At 38.3% G+C, this 21288-nt stretch overlaps 1 protein-coding gene across 2 annotated transcripts in view; it reads right to left on the minus strand.

Annotated features, from left to right (window-relative positions):
- The window catches only part of LOC137167205 (guanine nucleotide-binding protein subunit alpha-14), a 68354-nt gene that overhangs the window by 7700 nt on the left and 39366 nt on the right, over positions 1-21288 (minus strand). For both annotated transcript variants that reach the window (XM_067569235.1, XM_067569236.1), the window contains exons 2-4: positions 9475-9659; positions 3875-4029; positions 1426-1554 (exon numbers count right to left, since the gene is read on the minus strand). In XM_067569235.1, coding sequence (XP_067425336.1) covers positions 1426-1554; positions 3875-4029; positions 9475-9659 — 469 coding nt within the window. The remainder of the gene's footprint in view (positions 1-1425; positions 1555-3874; positions 4030-9474; positions 9660-21288) is intronic.

Consider the following 21288-nt stretch of genomic DNA (forward strand, 5'->3'; position numbering starts at 1 on the left):
CCTCTGCACTTCAGTTATCACCTTAACACTGAAATAGAGCTAATTATATGTATTCTTTTTAAAGGCTTTAAGGTTTATAGATGAGAAAAAACACTAAATGTTATTTAGCAAATGCATTTACAGAAAATGCAGTTGTGCAACTATTTTTGTGGGAATTTCCATTATTAAAATAAAATGAAGGTAAGAGGTTTTGTGGGGCGACAGAGGAGGAAGAGAAGACAACAGGGCCTGGTAGAAGGAAGATATGGGGTAGCAGATGGTTGTGGATCTCCAAGTGTGGGTTAGGGATATGGGAAAACCAGGGCTCTTTAAAGAGGGGTGAAGCAGAGTTTGAGAGGTGGGAAGAAAGACAGCACAGCAAGAGAACCCAGCCTCATCTTCTTTAGCCCATTTCCCAATACCATGGGGATTGCCATGGTATAAGAACCTGAACAGAAGAGAATGCCTAGCTTAGCTCTCTATTTTCCCCCTCCTCCATCCTCTGTGGGCTGTCTAATGGCACACAGCATTTTAAATGTTTTTCATCTACATTCATTGTAAAAAATAGCAAACCAAGGAAGGGTCACTCCATAGACAAGCTGCATGCCTTGTAGAACTTCAAACTCTACTTTCCATGGAGCTCTGGGTGCAAGGGTCCCATCTCCCTGCCTCTTTTATGCCTGCAGTTGGTAACAAGAGAGAGGACACAGTGATGGGGGCAAGATGTGGAGCTTGCCTGTTGGCTAGGGAGGCAGCTTCTCAGCCTGATTAGCTTCTTGGGGTTCTTCACAGAAAGAAAGTTCATCTTAACAGATCTGCAAAGGTCCTGCTCCCTAGGACTCATGACATTATGTGGAATCAGGCATGCATGGGTAGAAGGAGGGCAGAGAGGCAGGGAAAGTGATCTGGTGATGTGGAGGAGAGCTAGTGAGGCTGGGAAGCATGTTAGAGAACTGAAGTAACTGCTGGATCTGGACCATTCTGTCAGCTTCTTTTTATGGAGCTAAATTACTTGTCAAATCAGAGGAATAACTCTTATGTTGTTAGTAATATCCTCAAGCAAAAAGTTTGAAAAGAGGCCTTCATCTAATCTCTTATGTGGATGTATGTTTGTGAGCAGTATGAAATGTGTAACTGTTTGAATATAGGAAAGCAACTTTTTTTTTTAAACAAAATAAATTTGGCCCTGACAGTCTCAGAGGACTTTAAATGTTCTCTGAAAAAGTTAGAGAATGTCATTTTAAAAAAGCCCATAGACAATCTAATTATCCTCTAAAGAGTTACTGTATTAAATTTGGAGACTAAATTCAATCCCTGAAGTGTAACACTGATAATCCTGTTTTGGATGCAATGCAATCTTAAGGGTAGAGTCTCAGCAGACAACTTCATAATAGTCATTTAGCTTTTAATTTAATAGATTGCCAGAGTACAGTCAATCAATCTTACCTAAAGATAATGTTTTCTAAATCAAAAGGATATTCAATAATTCCAGTGGTTGGCACTCTGACTCTGAGAACATCTTGCTGAGTTGGCACAAATGAGGGCATGGCAATACGATCAATATCAGTAAGGTAACTGCAAAGAAAGATACACACACACACATATATATTGCAAAATAAATGTTCTGCTGTAAATAAATCCAAATATTTAGTCAGATTAAATATTTAATCTCAAAATAGAGCAGTAAAAATAATAATTTACCCACAAACCCAGAAGTATTTATACTTCACACAAGAGAAATAATTTATACCAGATTCTTTAAGTACCTGCAAGGATATGCCTCGAATTTACAGATACCCACTTATTTATTCCATACTATAGGTATTTCCCATGCATTCCCAGCTTCCCCAAAGAGTTGATTTGTACGTACATTCAGGCTATAGGGGAGAAAATGAGTTTCCCCTTCCAATTGCCAAAGACTATCATGGCCCAGCACAATAACTTAACATAGAAGGATGCAAAATAATCGTAAACTCTATTTTATCTAATCTTTTTCTCTCACAAGTTTTATAACTGAGACTTTCATAATTGTTCTAGCCTTACTTACCGTCCAGTGCCTCATGTCCATGTATTAGACTCCTTGCAATGGGATTGACACAATACTGTGTATCATCTGAATAAGTGCAATAATCACATTCTCCTGACAATTAATATACACACCCAAAATGAATGAAGACAAAAGCTTCACAATCCATAGCAAACTTGTCATGCACATTCTTTTCTGGAGTAAAAAAACCTGCCATATAGGCAACATATTGTTACAGTAAATACAAAGGGTAGTAATCTTCCCCTCTCTACAGAACCTCATGTAGATGGGGCCCTTCATCTCTTCAATTTACACAACTATGTATAAAAGGTGATATATTTAAGGATATGTCTACACTGCAGTTAGACACCTGCAGCTGTCTCGAGCTCAAGCTGTGAGATTGTTTAACTGCAGTATAGATGTTCCAGTTAGGGCTGCATCCCAAGTTCTAGAACCTCCAACATCGCAGGGTGTTAGACCCTGGGGTCCCAGCCCAAACTGGAATATCTACACCACAATTAAACATTCCCAAAATCTGAACCCCAGTCAGCTGGAACAGGCCAGCTGTGGATGTCTAATTGCAGTGTAGACATAATTTAAGGATTTGATTTTTTTCTCTGAGATGCCTGATGGCACTTGATAGGAGTTTTCTTACTTCTCTTGATATTGAAGTGATTTATCCCCTTTCTGTGCTTTACATTAATTACAGAAAGAAACAAGTTTCTAATCCAATGGATTGATTAGTCACCTAAAATTACATTTATAGATAAAGAAAATCAGTAAGCGTTTTCTGCCTTTAATGCAGTTAGACTAGTTCTTGATTTCACAAGATTTGTGGTTTATAAAGACAGGATTTTGTCCTACTATTACATTCTTGTGCATAGATAAATAAGTATTACATGAGTAAGTCAGACCACTTAAGAGCACTACAGATACACAGTATTAATATCTGCAACCTTCTCAGCACTACACAGCAACAGCAGATTGGCTAGAATCCTGTTATGAAATATAGAACAAGACATCCCAAACTATGCTCATCTATCACAGAAATCATCCCATACTTACAGAAGAAGGTTCTTATTTTTAATGGACAACACACATTAAACCCACCCTTTCTACCCTGCCATCCGTTCCAAACAAATCTCAACGAAAGATGGGCACCAAAATCCAAATAGTTACATTTTTATAACCAGGAACTCTTTAGTCTCCTAGAATATATGTTTAGCACAGACCATGAATGTGAAGAGCACTTTTTCTTTGAGGAGCTGTAGCAAATCACCAGATTACTTCTGTGACCTCAGAACAATAATTTAGACTACACTAGACAAAGGAAGATTTACCTCAGAAGTGACGTTAGAGAACTTTCAAATGTGACCAATTTGTACACCAGTTTAATTGCCTAATTTATGTACTTTTAAAACTACATAACTCTGAAACTCACTGCTCTGCCTGCTTCTTGTTGATTTATTTTGTGCAGCTATTTTCAACCTCTCCCCAAAGGGAAATTTAATTATGTACCAGCTGTGCTGACCTCAGCATTAGGAAGGAGGGTAACTGGCTAATGATTTCAGTGTGAACAGAAAGAGACAAAGAAATATGAAAACAAACATTTTAAGCAGAGTTTTTTTTAATTTTAGCATAAACTCAGACTAATTTAAAAGATGGGTGAAATTTAGTTGGGGTGGGTCCTGCTTTGAGCAGGGGGTTGGACTAGATGATCTCCTGAAGTTCTTTCCAACCCTAATCTTATACAAAATTTTCAGGCCAAAGGATGTACAGGAGTAGATTACATAAGCAGGGTGATTCCACCACCCTTTGTAGCACTGAGAGAAGCCTGGGGTCAACCTTGTGCTGGCACTGTGTACTTACTATTTGGCAGAATCTGAGAGCTGGTATTCTCTCCGTCGATCATAGCACTCTTGGATTCCCGGGTCTGCCCAGAGATTCTTGATCGCTTCCACTTGTTTTCTTTCCAGTGCTGTTACTTTGTCCACCTCCACTTCTCTGATCGTCTGAGCATTTTCCTAAATAAATGAAAAAATAAAACCTGTAAGACAAATCTATTGCAGGATGATAGGTTCATTGGCTGTGAAGCCATGAAGTGTAACTTATAATATAACTGGCATCAATGGTATGTTAATAGGAGAACTTCAATAAGGAGCCTGGGGAAAGACAAAGCTGCAAAAGGGTTAAATCACCTGAAAAAATAAACAGTTGTAAGGAATGCCTCAGCACTGAGTGGCACCAAGCAAATAAGTAAGTCACCCTAACTTGGTCATTATCTGCAATTCAGCACAGTTGTATCCTTGTTTGCTGGAAGGAGATTTTTGCGGTAAAGGAAAGCATTCTAAAAATGGCTGAAGCCAACATAAAAGATTGATCACGGTAGGTTTAATTAATTCTAATTTGTAAGTGTACTAACTTTAAAATTATTATGACTGCTTTAATTGCAGTACAAACAAAGCTTTCCAACAGAAGATCAGGTATATTCTTAGGTGTTTGCTGAACTGGGACGATAGTGCTGTAGGCCTATAAGATTTCTTTAAGGCATGAACAGAGTTCATGTTTCACTGAGATAAAGCAGTGATCATCTGCAGAAAGAGCAATTCTAATTTTTCTGTCATGGACTATATGATGCCCTGAATCTCTGATAAATACTGCAAGGGGTTAAATGACCAAAGCAAACAGAAGAGGTGACAAAAGACTCTCCCCTACTGCTGCTCTTTAGGAAAGAGTGTATGAAAAATAAAGGAATGTACTAGGAGAATGATAGAAGTTTGACCGTGGTTATACCTCGATGGCTGAAATTACATTTCTCTGCTTCTACAAAAATGCAGTCCCAAAAAAACTGTACTTAATATTAGAAGAGAGCCCCACTTATTTAATGAGATGAAAGCTGTTTAGTGTTTGTTGAGTATTGCTATTTGTGGCTCTTCTTGAAATATAACAGGAATGATCAGTGTGAATTGGCAATAGTAGGCCTAGGAATACCTGTTTTGCTGAAACTTCTGCCTGTACATTATTAGCTTGATTATTTATACTGTTCATTATGATCTATAATCTCACAGATTGTATTTTTTCCAGGTACACTGGTATACTAGGTTTCACACAGGAATCGGGCAATTCTCTGTTTGAAGGAGCAATGGAATATTTCAAGTCTTTGAGGCACTAGATGCTCCTGCCAGGATGTCTAGAACTGCCTGTAAAAGCCATTCTGGCTCCTACAGGTTTGCTCTTTGAACTTCCTTTACTGATATCTTTGCTTTAAATTGTACTTTTTTACCACAGTAATTTCAAGAGCTATGTGAATTTGCACCCGTTGAGAATCTGACCCTACATATCTGTGTTACATAAAATCTTTAGAGCTTTAAAATGTGCCCTTTTAAATTAACAGTTTTTATTAAAATCACAGGTATAACTGTCAGTGAACTAATGGGATGGCACATTTCTGAAAGCATATGATTGGCATTATTTCCAAATGCAAAAAACTATTGCATATGCCTTTGTGATGATACTGTCAAGTTACAGCTGAATTTAGTCAGTGTAATCTTTTAGTTCTTGGGAAACACCAGTTCTGAGTTTTGAGAGATTTTAGCTTCTCCTGAAAGAAGAACTGCTCTGCTAAAATGGCCCTGGCATAAATGTAATGACTACTTTCTCTAACTTAAATGCCCCCAAAAAAAGATAAGGGCAAGTTTTTGCATGTGTTCATTGGTATACTAGAGAAAAGCTCTTTCCTTTTTTTTTTTGGAGGGAGGAATCTCTATTTGGTCTTTGTCATCCCATACTTCTAGCCAAGCGTACACTGCTGCTGTCAGAGTTGCAGGGTAATTGTACCTATATTTCCGCCGTGGTCCCTCGAGGGCATCCACTTAAGGTTTCTGACTTATCATCTCTCGAGTGGAGGAGTTGTGAGAACACTCTCCTCTGGAGTTGTATACAATACCTGGCCCACAATGATACATACATGTATGTCAGTATGGTCCCTGAAGATATTGCATGAGGTTGGAATAGGTGTCACAAGTGCATCATCTGAACCTATTTTAAATACTAATTATTTTGAGGCTAGTTCAGCTTTAACTAAAAATCAAATCTATTTTAGATAAGGAATCAAACTTTGAATGAAAATTAAATCTCTAAATTTTGCCACTGACTTAAATGTTAGAATGTCCAGCCATTAAAGTTATTGGAGAACCGATATAATACAGTAGTATCCGACTAATTGACAGGGATAAAATAATATAGCAAGCAACTATAATATAACTAATGTAGTTAGCCATAAGCACATGCAGAAGTCAAACCCTGTTCACCAAAACATTTAAGCAACTGATGTCAACAGCATTTCAATGTGTGCTTACTTGCTTTGCTGAATCATGGTATAAGTACAAACTTCATAGGTGGCTGTATTAGGTACTAAAATACACACATGGAACATTTACATAAGAGTATATATATAAAAACACATGCATACAGACACATTTCAGTGAATATTCCAGATCATCTCTACTGAAGCCTCTGATTTTACAAGGTAGAAGACGATTCATAGCGTGCATGCTGTAACAGACTGTAGGATGGAGCCTTTAATGGCTTGAAATCTCAAGGATATAAGTTAAACTTTTCAGCCTTTAAGTAAGAGCGAAGCCAGAAAGAGTGTTTGCATTTGATGGTTTGAGAGTACTCAAGATCCATAAGCAAAAATATGAGACGTGCCTGTTGTTCTGGCTCTGATGCCTCTGGGAACTACCCTCACAGATTTATTTAAAAAACCCAAGTCTAATGTTTCTCTGGGGAATACAGAGGGAGGAAAAATAAATAGCTGTTATTCATACAGGGTGAAATTCACCCTGTGCAGCAGGCAAGACAAGGCCTTAACCACCACTTAAGTTCCACTTTAGCTATATTTTGAGGATTTAAGTGGGATGTAAGTGGTGCACAGGCTCCTTCTTGGGCCTCTGCCCAGGATCTAGTTTTACCCATAGATTCTTATTACTAAGCTCTTACTCGAGATTCATTTGTTTAAAAATATTTAAGGTTTCAAATACTTCAGGCAAACTTCCACACTTTTTATAAGATCTATTACTGTTTTCTAGGGACTAGCAAGGGAAATCAGTTTCTTTTCACTACCCTGATGTATATTTATTTTAATTAAGTGCAGCATGAGATTCCCCATGCCCAGATAATACAGTTTGAAAATGCAACAAACTGTTAGGGCTATACCTATATTTTAATATTTATCATATCTTGGGGAATGAGGAGGAAGTTCCTGATTCTGAAGTGGAAAGATGTGAATATTGACCACCTGAATGTCTGCTAGTTTGAAAAGCTATGTGTGTTATCCACAATCTAGTGCGGATATCTTTGTCAGTGATGTCTGTTTCTCAGGCACCAATCGGGCAGGTATCACATAGACCTATCAGGACTGTACCTTATATATTACTAATCACTATAGTGCCTACATAGTTTTCAGAACATTTTGTATAATTTTTTTTCTGGTGTCTTCATATTCAGGCCTCCAATACAGCCCAAATGCCTACTTCAAAGTAGATCTAAAAAAAAAGTAATATTTCATTTATTTGTTTTCCATATCTAATTCATTAGAATTGGAATTTCCTTTTTATGATGATTAATCTGCTCTCAAAAAGAGTGCTGGCGTCAAATGTAAAGGTTATGCTATGATTGATATTGCAGAACGCCTTTTCTGATTAAAGGCACTGTAAAAAACTCGGGTATCATTTCTTCCAGGGCCTTCATGAAGAAGGCTGAATTTTAGAAGCATTATGGAACTAGCTAATTTTTGTAAATGGGATAAAATATTTAGCCAGACAGCCGGTATGTCAGCTTCCTGAAATGGATATTTCTACTCCTTATTTATGTCATTCTCTTTCACTGCAGCAAAAGAAAAGCTGTTGTGCCTGTTACCTTATTGAGGCAGTGGGAATGGAGATTTCACAGTTGTCTAAACCAGCAAAGCTCAGGCAGATAACTAGTCAGGTGCCATTGTGGGAACCAAGCAATCACTTTGTCTGATTTCTGTTTTGCTTCAGTTGTAGGATAACCTAGGCTGCATAGTTCTCCCCAATGTAACCAAAGGTGAAGACCAGCCTTATACCAGTCCACAAAATAAATACTCAGACCATTGACGGATTCTGTATTAGTCTATAGCATTTTTCCCTCCTTTCCTTAGTAAAATTGTTGCAGACTTTTAAGAGCATATTTATAGTTTTAAAAAAAAAAAAAGTTCCCAGGGCCCCATTAATGTAAATTAGAAGAGAATAAAACCTATGGACTGTACTAACTATTAGGATTTAAGAACATTGCATCCCCAATAGGACACAAATGTGAAATAGGTTTTCTAACTTATGCTCCAAAATAAAAAGCCCCCTCACTGCCTCTTTATTGAGGGGGAAGAAATTGTGCATAGCCTTGGGTGAGAGAATTCCCAGTAGGGGAGTCAAACTACCCTTAACAGATGTCATGGGGGGGAGTGACAGTGTCAGGCCCTATGTTGACCATACTGTGCTTACCCCGACAGAGTCAGCCAGCACATGTACAGCTTCTCCTGCCTGGGACGGAGTGCACACTATGAGAGAGGTAAGCTATTGGGCCATGAGAGGCACAGGAGCATCCTGCGCTGCCCTTTTCCAACAGCAGCGCGGGCCACTCTCTAGGCCAGGGAGACGGCAGCTGTTCGCCTGCGGGCCTGGACGAGGGAGCCAATCGGTGCCGCGCGGCCATTTAAACACGTTTCCCTGCCCCCTCCCAAGGGCTGAGCTCCTATTGGTTGGGGCGACGGCCAATGGGGCGCAGAGGCAGGGTACAAAACCGGGAGCAGCCCACGAGGAGCAAAAGGAGGGCAAAGTGTGTGGTGCGTCCCTCTTCTGGGCGTAGCAGAGGCAGGTGATTGGGGATTTGGGAAGGGTGCCACTGCAGTAATGCGTCTAGCACACCCTCCCGCCTGGTATGTATTTATTTAATTACTGTTACATGGCCCACGTGGGTCCCTGTTTTTAAGGAGTGGCATTTCCTGCTCTGCAAGAGTATGGATTGGAATTTATTTTTTAAAGCCAACCCACTTTAAATATGCCACCTAACAGGGCTTTGTGGTGCACTTTCTGCCCATAGCACTGGGCTACTAAGAGTAGTCAAAAGACAAAGGAACTTAAAATGGAGTGTGGGTAATTTGAAGAAATCCTTTCAGCAATATAATTTATTTAAAAAAAAAAAAATAGGGCAGCAAGCTTCATTGTGCTCCAGAAGGTCTGTTTTCTTACCAGGGCCTTTAAAACAAACCAAAATAGCAGAATTGAATTCCTTTTTTAATGACCCTACTCGAAACCAGCTATGTAACTTTTGAAATGTGTCAAACTAGAGGCAGATGATAGTACACTAGGGATTATATATTTCCCTTTAGGAACAAGTCTTATAGTAGGGCCATGCCACATGAGACCCTTACTTTAGATTATGCTTACCTTGTTTTGCTCATATGTATAATTTATTCTTAGATTGTCCATGGCTCTGATCATAGCTTGCATGGCAGTAATTATGTTTTGATAAACCAGTTTTGTGAAGCTTTTCCTATCTTCATCTGTGTAACCTGACCCATGAATAATCCTCATCTGTTTAATAAAGGTGCTCTTTCCACTTTCTCCTGTGCCTGCACAAAAAAAAACAAACCCACCACAACATGAGTAATGCTTGCATACCATAGCAATTGAGAAGAGATTGGACAGCAACTTCACTTCTCAGGAAGGGTCCAGGCTAGCCCTACAATTTATTATTCTAAAATCAGGCCTACTTCTTACCTGCCCTGCAGCTTCACTGTGCTGCAAGCAATAGTTATACCGATGGGTTGATATATGTTCACAAATGGAATGGCATAGTGTTACCTTTTCCAGAGAAACCATCACATTTGTTTGCTCTGTAATGCTTTCATAGGACTGGCCAATCCATGGCAGGAGGGGAGTGTTCCAGTGCAATCACACAAACTTCTACCAGCCCTGTTGCTGAAGAGCTTATTCTGTGCATATTACAAATCAAAGACCTAGTAACTTCATATCAGCATTTATCAAAAGTGCCCTGCAAACTCTAGCTTGGGCCAATGTTGATGACTTTTGAAAATCCCACTCTTAGATCATCACCCATTGAGATAAATCTTGGCTATTTATTTATTGCCGCAGCTATTTCAAAAAGCCAAGATGTTCATAGGCTATACTGCTCACATACTGTAAAAAGATGCTGATATTCCACTTTCTTTCTGCAGGCCCAAATTCTGAAGTACAGGAGTTGAATGAAATGAAATCTGTACAGTTTAGTCAATAGTCTGCTAAGCACCTCTGAGAATATCAGACATAGTAAGCTTTTGTTTTTAGCTAGAACCCTTGTCCAAAACTGAGATTCTCTCAGTAAAAATAAATGTTAGGCACTATTTCAAGCTTTTATTATGAATTAGTAATAAAAAAATCACAGGCTATATCAAATGCGCTATTCATTCAACTCTGGAATGCAGAAATCAGTTTCCTTTCTTGTTGTCAGGGAAACACAATAGTACAAACAAATCTTGGTGACGCTAACAGGAAAATGGCTAAGATGAGGAGAGCTTTGCAAGAAAAAGTGCCATATAGGTAAGTGTCTAAGACTCAATAACATGATGACTCAAAATACAAAGCAGTGGATGAAGGATTTTTTGGCAGGTGAAGGGAAACATCTACGGAGGGGGGGGGGGGGGAGCTCCCTAAAAGAGGCGTACAAGGTGACAACATATGCAAGGAGTGGTTCTTGAAGCATTATGTGCTCAGGTTGTAAAACTGATGGGGGGGTTCCCTTTTAAAAAAGGACAAAGTCACTAAGATTTGTTTTTAAATCCACAAGGCTGTAGAAAGAGTTATAAACAAAGGGTTTCTAATTTCTAGGGTAATTCAATGCAGAACATTACCAATTTAAAAAAAAACCCTTGGAGCGTGAATCAATGACCAAACATGGAAAAATATATAGTCATGGTAACTTTTTGCATACCAGTCAATTTGTGCATGTTTCTCACTTCCTATAAAGATTAAGCACAGCAAAGTGCAACTAATTTACATACGAGGCTGCACCTGTAACGCAACTACTTTACATAAGGAGAAATAAGATAACACTAGGTTTTTGAGGGCTAGGATAAATTTCTCTTGGGAGAGCTGACAGCCACAGTGGAGTTCAAGTTACATGAGTGAGACATTAAATATCCAACATAAAGAAGGGTGAGATTACAAAATTTTCTATTGTGACAAGTTCATAGTCTCCCCATCCAAAATACCAAACCCCTGAACATACCTGTTAGATCATAATTCAACTCCGTCTCATCCTTAAACTGAGACAGATGGTAACCTAGGCTTAAAACAAATCATCTGCTCCCAGATATTTACTGAATTTCAAGTCTGAATCCTGCTATACAACTAATAGCATGTCTGTTAAGGAATGGTGGTGAGGGGTTACGAGTTGTACACAAAATTGACACCACCTACTATAAAGACCTTGCAGTCTATATTCCTTCCTTAATACTGTATCTGTCACCTGTGATCATATTTGAAACAAGCTCAAACTATTTTTTTGAAACTGGTACATAGCCATTTATTTTTAAGCAAACACAGCGATATGTGGATGCATTTTGAATATAAATACCACAAAAAGTTGAATCTTGCTACTGATGTTCATGCCTGACTCTGACTTCAAAGGGACTGTGTTCCTAATGATCGTGTCAGGTATGGATTTAAGGGTTTGAGAATATTTTAAGAATGTGGAAGTCTCTTATTTCAACTATGATTAAGAAACTTTTGTGCTAAATAGGAGCTAGCAGAGTCAACATAAGTATTGTATTTAAAATTCGCCTCCCAATTTTCTCATTCCTGAAATCCTATCAAACAAAATCATTGGTCTGGCTCCACCATCTCTAGCATGCTATAAATGGGAAAAGCAAATAAGTTAATTATCAGCTACAGATTGCAATAATCTACATTTATAAATTTTCTGAAATAAACCAGACATAAAACTGAACATAAATTTAATCAGAGTAGGGACGATCTACAGAAGGATTATTGTGTAATTTTTATCTTGAAAAATTGATTTAAATCAACAGTGGTCTTAATTAAATTATAATAATAAACTAAGTTTACAGAATTGATTTTTCAGAGTCCAGTTAGCATCATCAGTGATGGAATGTCTGGTTTTGCCAGACAATATTTGTGCTTTGAAACATAAAAATCACTCCCTAAATGCAGACAGAGAAACTGGCCCTTTCCTCTCTGTTTTCCATTTCCCAACTGCCTTTACCTCCCTGTCCAATTTCTCTTCTCCCTTCATGCGTCTCTGTTTGAGTGGGGGGGGAAGTTAACCAAACAAAAAACCCCAAAAGAATTTAACAGACATTTGTAGCCCTTCACACTGTTCATTCGGTCTCTATGTTATGTCCCACACCACCCAGCCTTTATCTGTCTTCTTTATTTAGATTGTAGCTCTGCAGGCAACAGAAAATGCAAGCCACAGAACCTCACCCACTAGACATTCTCTCATTGTCCAAATGCTTTCTGGTTCCTTTCTCACACACTTTGCCATTAATTAAAAAGCAGGGTGATAAAAATCAAGGATTTAAAAAAAAAATCCTTGATAAAATACTAAATTTCTCTCTCATTTAAAAAATAAGAGTTACAATTAACTCTCATCACAAACATGCTAAACCTACACTTAATGCAAAAGACTAACAATAAACACTTCTTTGACATGGCTGAGTCCTTGTGACCAGGCTACACTCCACCTGATAGAGCAGACATTGGTGGAAGGTTGCTAGATATGGTGGGGCAATGTACATAATGATCCAGTAATATCTGCCTGTGTGACAACAGAAGATGGGGGTCGCATAGCTTTCAGAAATAATAGATACATCGGGAAATGCCCATACAATGGAATATTTAAAAGAAGTGGCAGTGAAAGCTGTACCACAGACAATAATGCATCTTTTAGCCAAAGACTTGAGCAGGAGGACCCAAACTAATTCTCTCTCTTCTCATAAAACTCTGTGAGGTAAAACCATGATAAAATAGATGGAAGTATCTAACATTGGATTAAAGAGGAATGTAGAGGATATGCTCAGTATACTGAAGCCTATATCCATAGCCTTAAACAAACTTCAGAGAAATTGCTGATGCTTTTGAAATTTGGAAGACACTTCAATAGACATTGAAGAAAGAAATACCTCATCAGAAAGTTAAACTGCAGGCAATAAAGAAGTGAATGGATCAAGCGCTAACTCCCCCTCATTTTCTTGACATTCTTGACCCCCCAAAGATAAAGGTAGATGCCCTTCCCATGGCAGCATCATCTTCTTCAGAAGTTAGGCATCTCAAAAAATCACTCCTCAGTTATGCCAGTCATAATAAATGCCAGGGCTGGAGCAGAACCAATTAAACAGTATATGTTCGTTTACTGATGATGTTTTGAACAAAGACACTCCCCTGAATTTGTGGGAATCGTTAGCCAGACACCTTGAAACAGAGTTCCTTCAGCTGCTAAGCCAACTTTTCACAGCAGTAGCTTCCTCTGCAGGAACAGAGAGAATATTTTCAGCATTTGGTATTATTCACTCAAAGCTAAGAAATTGACTGGGAGTTGAAAAAGCAGGAAAACTCATATTTCTGTTAAATTGTGATGAGGTCAGGTCAGCTGGCAACTCTGGAGACTGATTGAGTATTATGTACTATTTCTTAAATTAATAAAAATCAAGTTATCTAAAAATTTACACAAAGTATACCCTCCTAGATGTTGTTAATTTACAACTCAATACAGTATTTTACATGTTTTAGTGATCATAAAGTGATCAAATAGCAGTGCATTTCTGCCTCTCACTCCCAACCAAAAAATTACCATCTCCTCATCCCAAAAGATGTCTGCTCAAACATATCTTAGTAGCCATGCCCACCTGCAAAGTTAACTAATTTGAGTTATTTTGGACCAACCAAGGATGTGAGTTATGATAAGGAAGTTCCAGCTTGAACTTCTTCCACTGCTTGTGACTGCAGAAGCATGGCACTGTACGATCCTACAGTTATTTGGAGGGTTTTTTTTAAGGTCAATACCAAAAAAATCTAGAAGTCAATAGCTAATCAGTGCGACCCAGTGTACTGGCATCCTGTTCAAAATTTTAAGAGAGTATGGTACTGATAACATAAGCAATGTAAACCTCATTATTTATAACTGTATGAAATGTGTAACTGTAGCTATAACGTAAGCATTGTTTCACAATACTTTGAAGGCTTCTGGGCTCATATATTCTTCCAGTTCCAAAACAAGATGACAATCTCTTGGAGGTCTACTCCTTTTAGCATTGTTTCTTCCATTCATTGCACCCTATCTTTGGCATATGGGGTTTGATTCCCTCCTCTCCACTATGGATCCTCTGTGCCAGAAATTCTCTCACCAACACTGTTTTAACAATTTCTCTTTCTTGCTTTCCCTTTTAAGGAAAATTAAGATGAAGTGCTCCAAGACCACTTTATTTCTGAATGAGACTCTCCACACACGGCTTTAATATCACTTTAACTTCACACCTTTACATGTGACTTCTCTGATCCTTTGGGAACAGTGTTGATGAGCTCTAGGACTAGATATGAAGAGTCTTCTGAATGACTAGCACTGGCCTAGTTGGGGTTTGTTTTTAAACAAGAATACTCAAGCAGATTACTAATCCTTGATGCTTCTGGAGGGCTTCTACGGTAACTAAAAGATTCCAAATGCCATCTGTTATTGAAGTACAAGCAAAGATAAATATGCTATAGTTTATACATAAAGGTTTACACAGGAAGACTCACTGAGATGTGGATTTACACACACTGCTTGGCAGTACTTGGCAAGTTGAAAGCAGCAATGTAGGGCAGCTCTCTTATTTTGCATCTTGCAGCAGGATCTTACTTGTTTCAGAATTCTGCCTTGCAGGTTAAAAAATAAGTATATACTTTTGTCTTTAAAAAGAACCCCCCCCTCCAAAAAAAAAAAAAAAAAGGAGAGGAACAAAATCCAGGAATTAAACTAATCAAACCCAGTTATACTACTGGCCACAGCAACATCCCATTGCAATGAGTTTCACAGGATAGTTGTGTGTTTAATAACAAGAGGAACTACTTTTTCATAAACGCTCTGCCTATTAATTTAATCAGGTGACCCCTGGTTTTTGTATTGTGGGAAAGAGGAAATAACACTTTCTATATTCTCCCTTAACTGTCTCCTGTCTCTTTTCTAAACTGAACAACCCTAATCTTTGTAGTCTGTCCTTATATGGAAGCAATTCTAGACTCTTGGTCATCTTGCCCCGCTCTGGAACCTTTTCCAGCTCCACCCTATCTTTTTTGACATGTGATGACCAGAACTGGAAAGACTATTCAAGATATGGATACACCATGTATTTATATAATAACATTCTGATATTTCCTGTTTTATTTTCTTTATAGTTCCTAACATTTTGCTAACCCTTTTGACAGCTGTTGTACACTGAGCGGATTTCAGTCTTCCACTCATCTGGTATAAAGACTGAGTTAAGTGATAAGTTACACCACAGTTAGTAATTCTGCAATTTCATACCCGAGTTTCTTTTGGGTGAATACTATCTTGTCCTGGTGACTTATTACTGTTTAGTTTATCAATTTGTTCTAAAACCTCTTGTAGTGACAAATCAGTTTGGGACAGTACTTCAGATCTGTTACCCACATTCTTGCCATTCTTTTTGGAGTGAAGTGACTCCAAAGTCACAGTGAAGACCAATGCAAACAATTAATTTAGCTTCTCTGAAATGCCTTGTTTTCCCTGAATACTCCTTTAACATCTTTGTCATCTAGTGGCCCCACTGTCTGTTTGGCAGGCAGCTTCTGATGTACTTACATTTTGTGCAGTTCATTTTTTCATCTGAAGCAAGTTGCTTCTCAAATTCTTTCTTGGCCTGCCTCATTATACTTTTACATTTGACTTGCCAGAGTTTGTGGTCCTCCTTATATTCCACATTAGGATTTGACTTCCAAATTTTAAAGAATGCTTTTTCGCCTTTAATAGTCTCCATTACTCTGCTGTTTAGCCATAATGGCATTCTTTCGGTCTTCTATTGTCTTTTTTAATTTGGGGGATACATTTAGTCAGAGCCTCTATTATGTTTTTTTAAAGTAATCTTCATGCTGGTTGCCGACATTTTACCCTTGTGACTGCTCTTTTTATTTCCCATCTAACTAACCTCCTCATTTTTGTGTCATTCCCCTTTCGAAGTTAAATGTTATTGTGGGTCGGCTTTTTGGGGATGTTTAATTACATTATGGTCACTATTACCATACATAGCAGTTCAGTTACGTCTTGGACCAGATCCTGTACTCCACTTGGAACTAAATCAAGAATTGCCTCTTCCTTCATGGGTTCTTATGGCACCTAGAAATTTTTATCTCTGCATCATGCCCTACGTTGACATTTACCCAATTAATATGAGGATAGTTGAAATCATTATTATTCCATATCCTGGTTTTGTAGCCTCTAACTTTCTTTAGCATTCACAATTACTGTCACCATCATGGTCAAACAGTAGGTGGTATATTCCTATTGCTATACTCTTATTATTCAAGCATGGAATTTCTCTCTATGGTACACTTTGACTCATTTAAGATTGTCACCTTATTTGACGCTATCCTTTTTTTAACATCTAGTGCCACTCCCCCATCAGCATGACCTACTCTGTCATTCCTATATATTTTGTACCCTGGTATTACTGTATGTCATTGATTATCCTCATGCCACCAAGTTTCCCTGATGCCTATCATATCAACATTCTCATTTAATGCCATATAAAAGATCATCACACCTCTACATTGCGGAGGAATTGATAGCTACTACACAGGTTCAGGTCAGCTTTTCAATCGAAGTAGGAATAAAATCTTTGACTATTCTTCAGGAGGCAACTGAATTTGCTAGGTTATATTTTGGATAAAATACTTGCACCCTTTTCTATGTACAGTAAAAAGTCATCCCCTTTTAACAGTTAGAGGGTCAGGGCTTTTTTCACACCCACTCTCTCATTCTGCCCCAGACCATGGAGAGACAGACTAGTCAGAGCAGCCAAAGACATTTCATGTTTCTCCTAATTAGTTAAGTTTTTCACAGCAGGAAACAAAGAAAAGCCAGCACCCATGACACTAAATAGCTATCCACAGATTAAATATGTGCTTCAAATAAGTGTTTAAGGCATAAGCACGAAGTGGAAGTTCAACCTAAAAATCTTCTCCCTTAACTTTGAATTTCCTGACTTTGCATACCAAATTTCTCAGTCTCAATAGCAGATTAATGCCAGTTTTTAGCATGGAATTTACCCTTTTAAAATAATTAAATTAAATTGACAACAACTACTTGGATGGGACAGCAATAAAGATTTAAATAAAAGCCCTTGTTTGTACAAAACACAAAGAAGCAATTTCCTAATGAAAATGCTTTTGCTGCTGCAGGACATTCAACAATATACCACCAATAGCAGTTTATGCACTTGTTTATATGTGTAAGAGGAAATACAGTATACAATAGAAGCCCCAGTAATCAGAAGAAACCAAAAGCTTGATCAAGGCTGATATAGTCCATTTATTAGTGGGCAATATGTAACATACACCTTTGTCTAAATACAGTGTGTACCACTAACCGCTATTGGAAGACATTTTGTCAGCTATGCTCAAGTGCTTATAACCATGCCTTTACTGGGGAAACGAGTGAAGTCACTCCTTTAGCATAAATGGTTAGAGCAGATATATCAGACCTCAGTGTTCAGCCAAATTAGCAATCAGTATCACCCAAAAGAACCACAGTAGTGTGAATTTGTTTAATTTACTATAGTACTATATATTGGCTCAACGGCCTCAGTCTGAGTATCACTGTGTTAAAGGAACATTGCATGTATCGGGTTAGCTAACAATCTTGATATCTTTGTGTATATACCTAGAATGCTGTAAGATGAATATTTGTGATTATTAACCAGCATGAAACATTTTCTCTACCCTCCTTCCCCACACTTTGAAAAAACCAAACCAACCATCAAGGTGAAGAATTTCAGCTTTAGTAGAACGAAGAAAAACTTGCTGGTGTGAATGCATGCCTGAAATCTGGTCAGGACTGCAGTTTGTTCACATTTGACTTCTAAATCTGATATATGCAAAATGCTAAAGAACACGATGGCCAACTTTGATTAGGGAAATTAGGTCCTTCCCTGTACCATTAAGGGACAAACAGACTGATATTTGAAAGGAGGTTCACGCTGATTTATTTCATTCTCAAAAACAGCTTTAAAAATTGACTGATTCAAGATGTTTTTGTTTTGCTGAGAGTGGGCAATGTATTACCTAACACTACTACATCAGCACAGAGTATATAAACTTTTTGGGTCATTTATAAAAATGGTAGTAGCTGGAGTTAGTTGGTATTGTATACTAAGGCTTTCATTTTCTATCTCTAATTCCTAAGGAAATTTGAGTTTAATGTGTTTTGAGTATTGGGTAATGAGAAATAGTCACTATGTCATGAATTTAAATAAAGAATGTAGAGCAAGGCAATCTAAACCACAAAAAGTATTAGTGTGTTGTCTCTCAAGACGCATGCTTACAGATATTATAATAAAAATGCTTAAAGTGGTCTGAAAAAAGTATGAGCTCCATCATTTTCTACAGTAATGAAAGCAACATATCAGATCTGCCTAAGTCTCATCCTCTGTCCATTCTGCACCCCATCCTCACCTCTACTTCCTTTGTAATTCCAAGGATTCTTTATCCCTCCCCGCAAGCCTATGGGGCATGCAACAGAGTCCCCTCTCCCACAGGTGCTGCAGAGAGAGAGGAGAGGAGGAGCCCTCTTATTGTTCATGGATGGGGAGGAAGAAGGAGGGAGCAGAGTGGCTCTGAGCTGCTAGGTTCTTTCTGGTCCCTCCTATCTTGTGAGAATGGTATTGGCTCCTGAGGGGAGGGACAGCAGAAAAAAGAGCTCTGGCTGTACCCCAGCTGGTGGGAAGTGGGGAAAGCCAACTGAAGGGCAGCCCCTATAAAATCACAGCCACCAACAGCTGTAAGGACTGCCATGATGCTAGGTCACATATAGGCAATATTCGCCACATGCCCCTGAAACAAGCACAAACTTGTCAAATACACCACCAACAAGGAGGGAAAGGTGATGCAGCAAGAAATACAGCCTAGAAAAACATCAGCAGTACAACACAGACCAGCCCCAGTTCAAAAAAGCCCTGTTTATAGCATGAGTATAAGTGTTTTGTAATATGGGGAACCCAGCAGCAATGGAAATTGCCAGGGCACTAGCAATCAAAAGGGCATTAACTGTATACCTGTGTTCATTCATTCCTGGAGTTATTCCCACAAGACGTTATGACTGGCAGGGAGGACAGTAAAAACAGCCCTTGTGTAGACAAGAATTTAAGGTGTATTAACTGATTTTAAAAATGTAGTGGAGACAAAGCACATGGCCTTTAAAATGTCTTACGCAGATTGAGTTAAAGTCTATGCCCCCCTCCCCCCACCACCACAGGCCATATTGGGTGGGGAGGGGGAAGAGGGAGAGAAAGCAAAAATAAAATAAAACTGAACAACCAGAAGAAATCCACTATTAACAGGCATCACAAATCTTCAGAGAGACACCACTACACCCATGAAAACAAGCTAATCACAAAGAGAAACACTGCGAATTGTGAAGGTAACGTTGCAAAAACTCCAGATTTGTCTGATATTCTACAGAAGATGATAATTGTAATAGGACTATTATTTAATATTTATTTTGCAACAGTCCTCAGACTCACCTTCTCCTTCCAGTCCTCCCCCCACTTCCTGGAGGCTTTTAAGGAAAGTTGGTAACTACAGATTAAAAGGTAAACTCTTATTGTGGATTAAAATCTAAGAAAAATTGTGGTTGGATCCATGATCCCTGCTTAGGGATCAATGACTTTTCTGTTGTGTTGACCCATACTATTTGCAGAAGTCAGAACACTTCTAAATATGCAGACTAAATACTGCCAACTCATTGTGACATGTCTTGTTAGCTGTGCCAGAATATAATAGAGGTGGGTATGACTCCCTGTTCAGAAGGTACTGCAGCAGAGACCAGGTTGTAAAGAAAAACCTTAGGTACTGTCAGGCTTGGGGAGAAAACATAAACCAAGGCCTATGTTCTGTTACTACTAATTTCAGTTGCCAATCCAAGCTGCAGGAAGGTGTCGTTTGACTTTATACAGCAGACATAGACTCTGTTTGGAGTAAAGTGGGAGGGCCACCTGCTCACAGCGTCTTCAATGGAATTTTATCAAAAGCCAATTAAAAGTCTATGCAATGCTTGTTTGTTCTCTGTTAAGCACCATTTTGTAAATGCTTTATAAAAATTACAGATTAGAAAATGATTTACCCTATAAAATGCATGCTGGTTTGTCTTACTCTAAATGTGTTTATAAGCAATCTCTAATGATTTTCCCAACTATTTTCACACCAAGTCCAATTGCCAGAATCAATCTTTGCTCCTTCAAGAATAATGGAAGGTAAAATATTTAAAAGCACCTAAGTGATGTAAGAGCTTAAGTCCAATGGAGTTTATATGAAATGTAGGCTCCTAAGTCCCTAAATCACTTTTGAAAATTTTACCAGGAAGCAATTCATCTCTAAATCTCATGTTGTATGATCCATAATTAACTGTTCAAACACCAACCATATTCACATGATTGAATTTACTCTTATTACCATTCCAATAGGTTTTATTGCCTCACTGATCTCTTGTTATTCTGACTGTGATCAGCTACTTGTGAATCCAGTTGTCACCTTTCTCTTTCTCCCTCAGTCCACTAAAATCTAAGCATGTCACCTCTGATTCTTGATTTTAGGATTTCGCGGATCAAAGGGATTCCTTTTACATGGGTATCGTACTGCAAGACATATGAGGTAAGTGTATGGAATGGGCCAGATTTAGTCACTGCTAAGGTTGTGCTTTCTTACACTGCTGGAAAAAAAAAAAGAAAAATAGTCCCCTCTCCCTCAGCATGCCATTGCTTTAGGGAACATAGGAATATTTGTCATGGGTTGTTAAGTAAAGCTTTGTGAAGTTACAAAATAGTATTTCAGCAAAAGGATATAGAAGAACCTGTAGACGCTACAGCAACTTGTCAGCACATTTATCAAACTGCTGATGAGATAATAAATATGGAATCAAGAATGTTACTCTGTAGCCCAAGCAACTTAATAAAAAAAAAAAAAGTTTTGGTTGTG

The sequence above is a fragment of the Emydura macquarii genome, unplaced genomic scaffold (genome assembly GCF_026122565.2).
Source record: "Emydura macquarii macquarii isolate MOO-44397 ecotype Brisbane River unplaced genomic scaffold, CSIRO-AGI_Emac_v2 contig_2897, whole genome shotgun sequence".
Lineage (NCBI taxonomy): Eukaryota > Metazoa > Chordata > Testudines > Chelidae > Emydura > Emydura macquarii.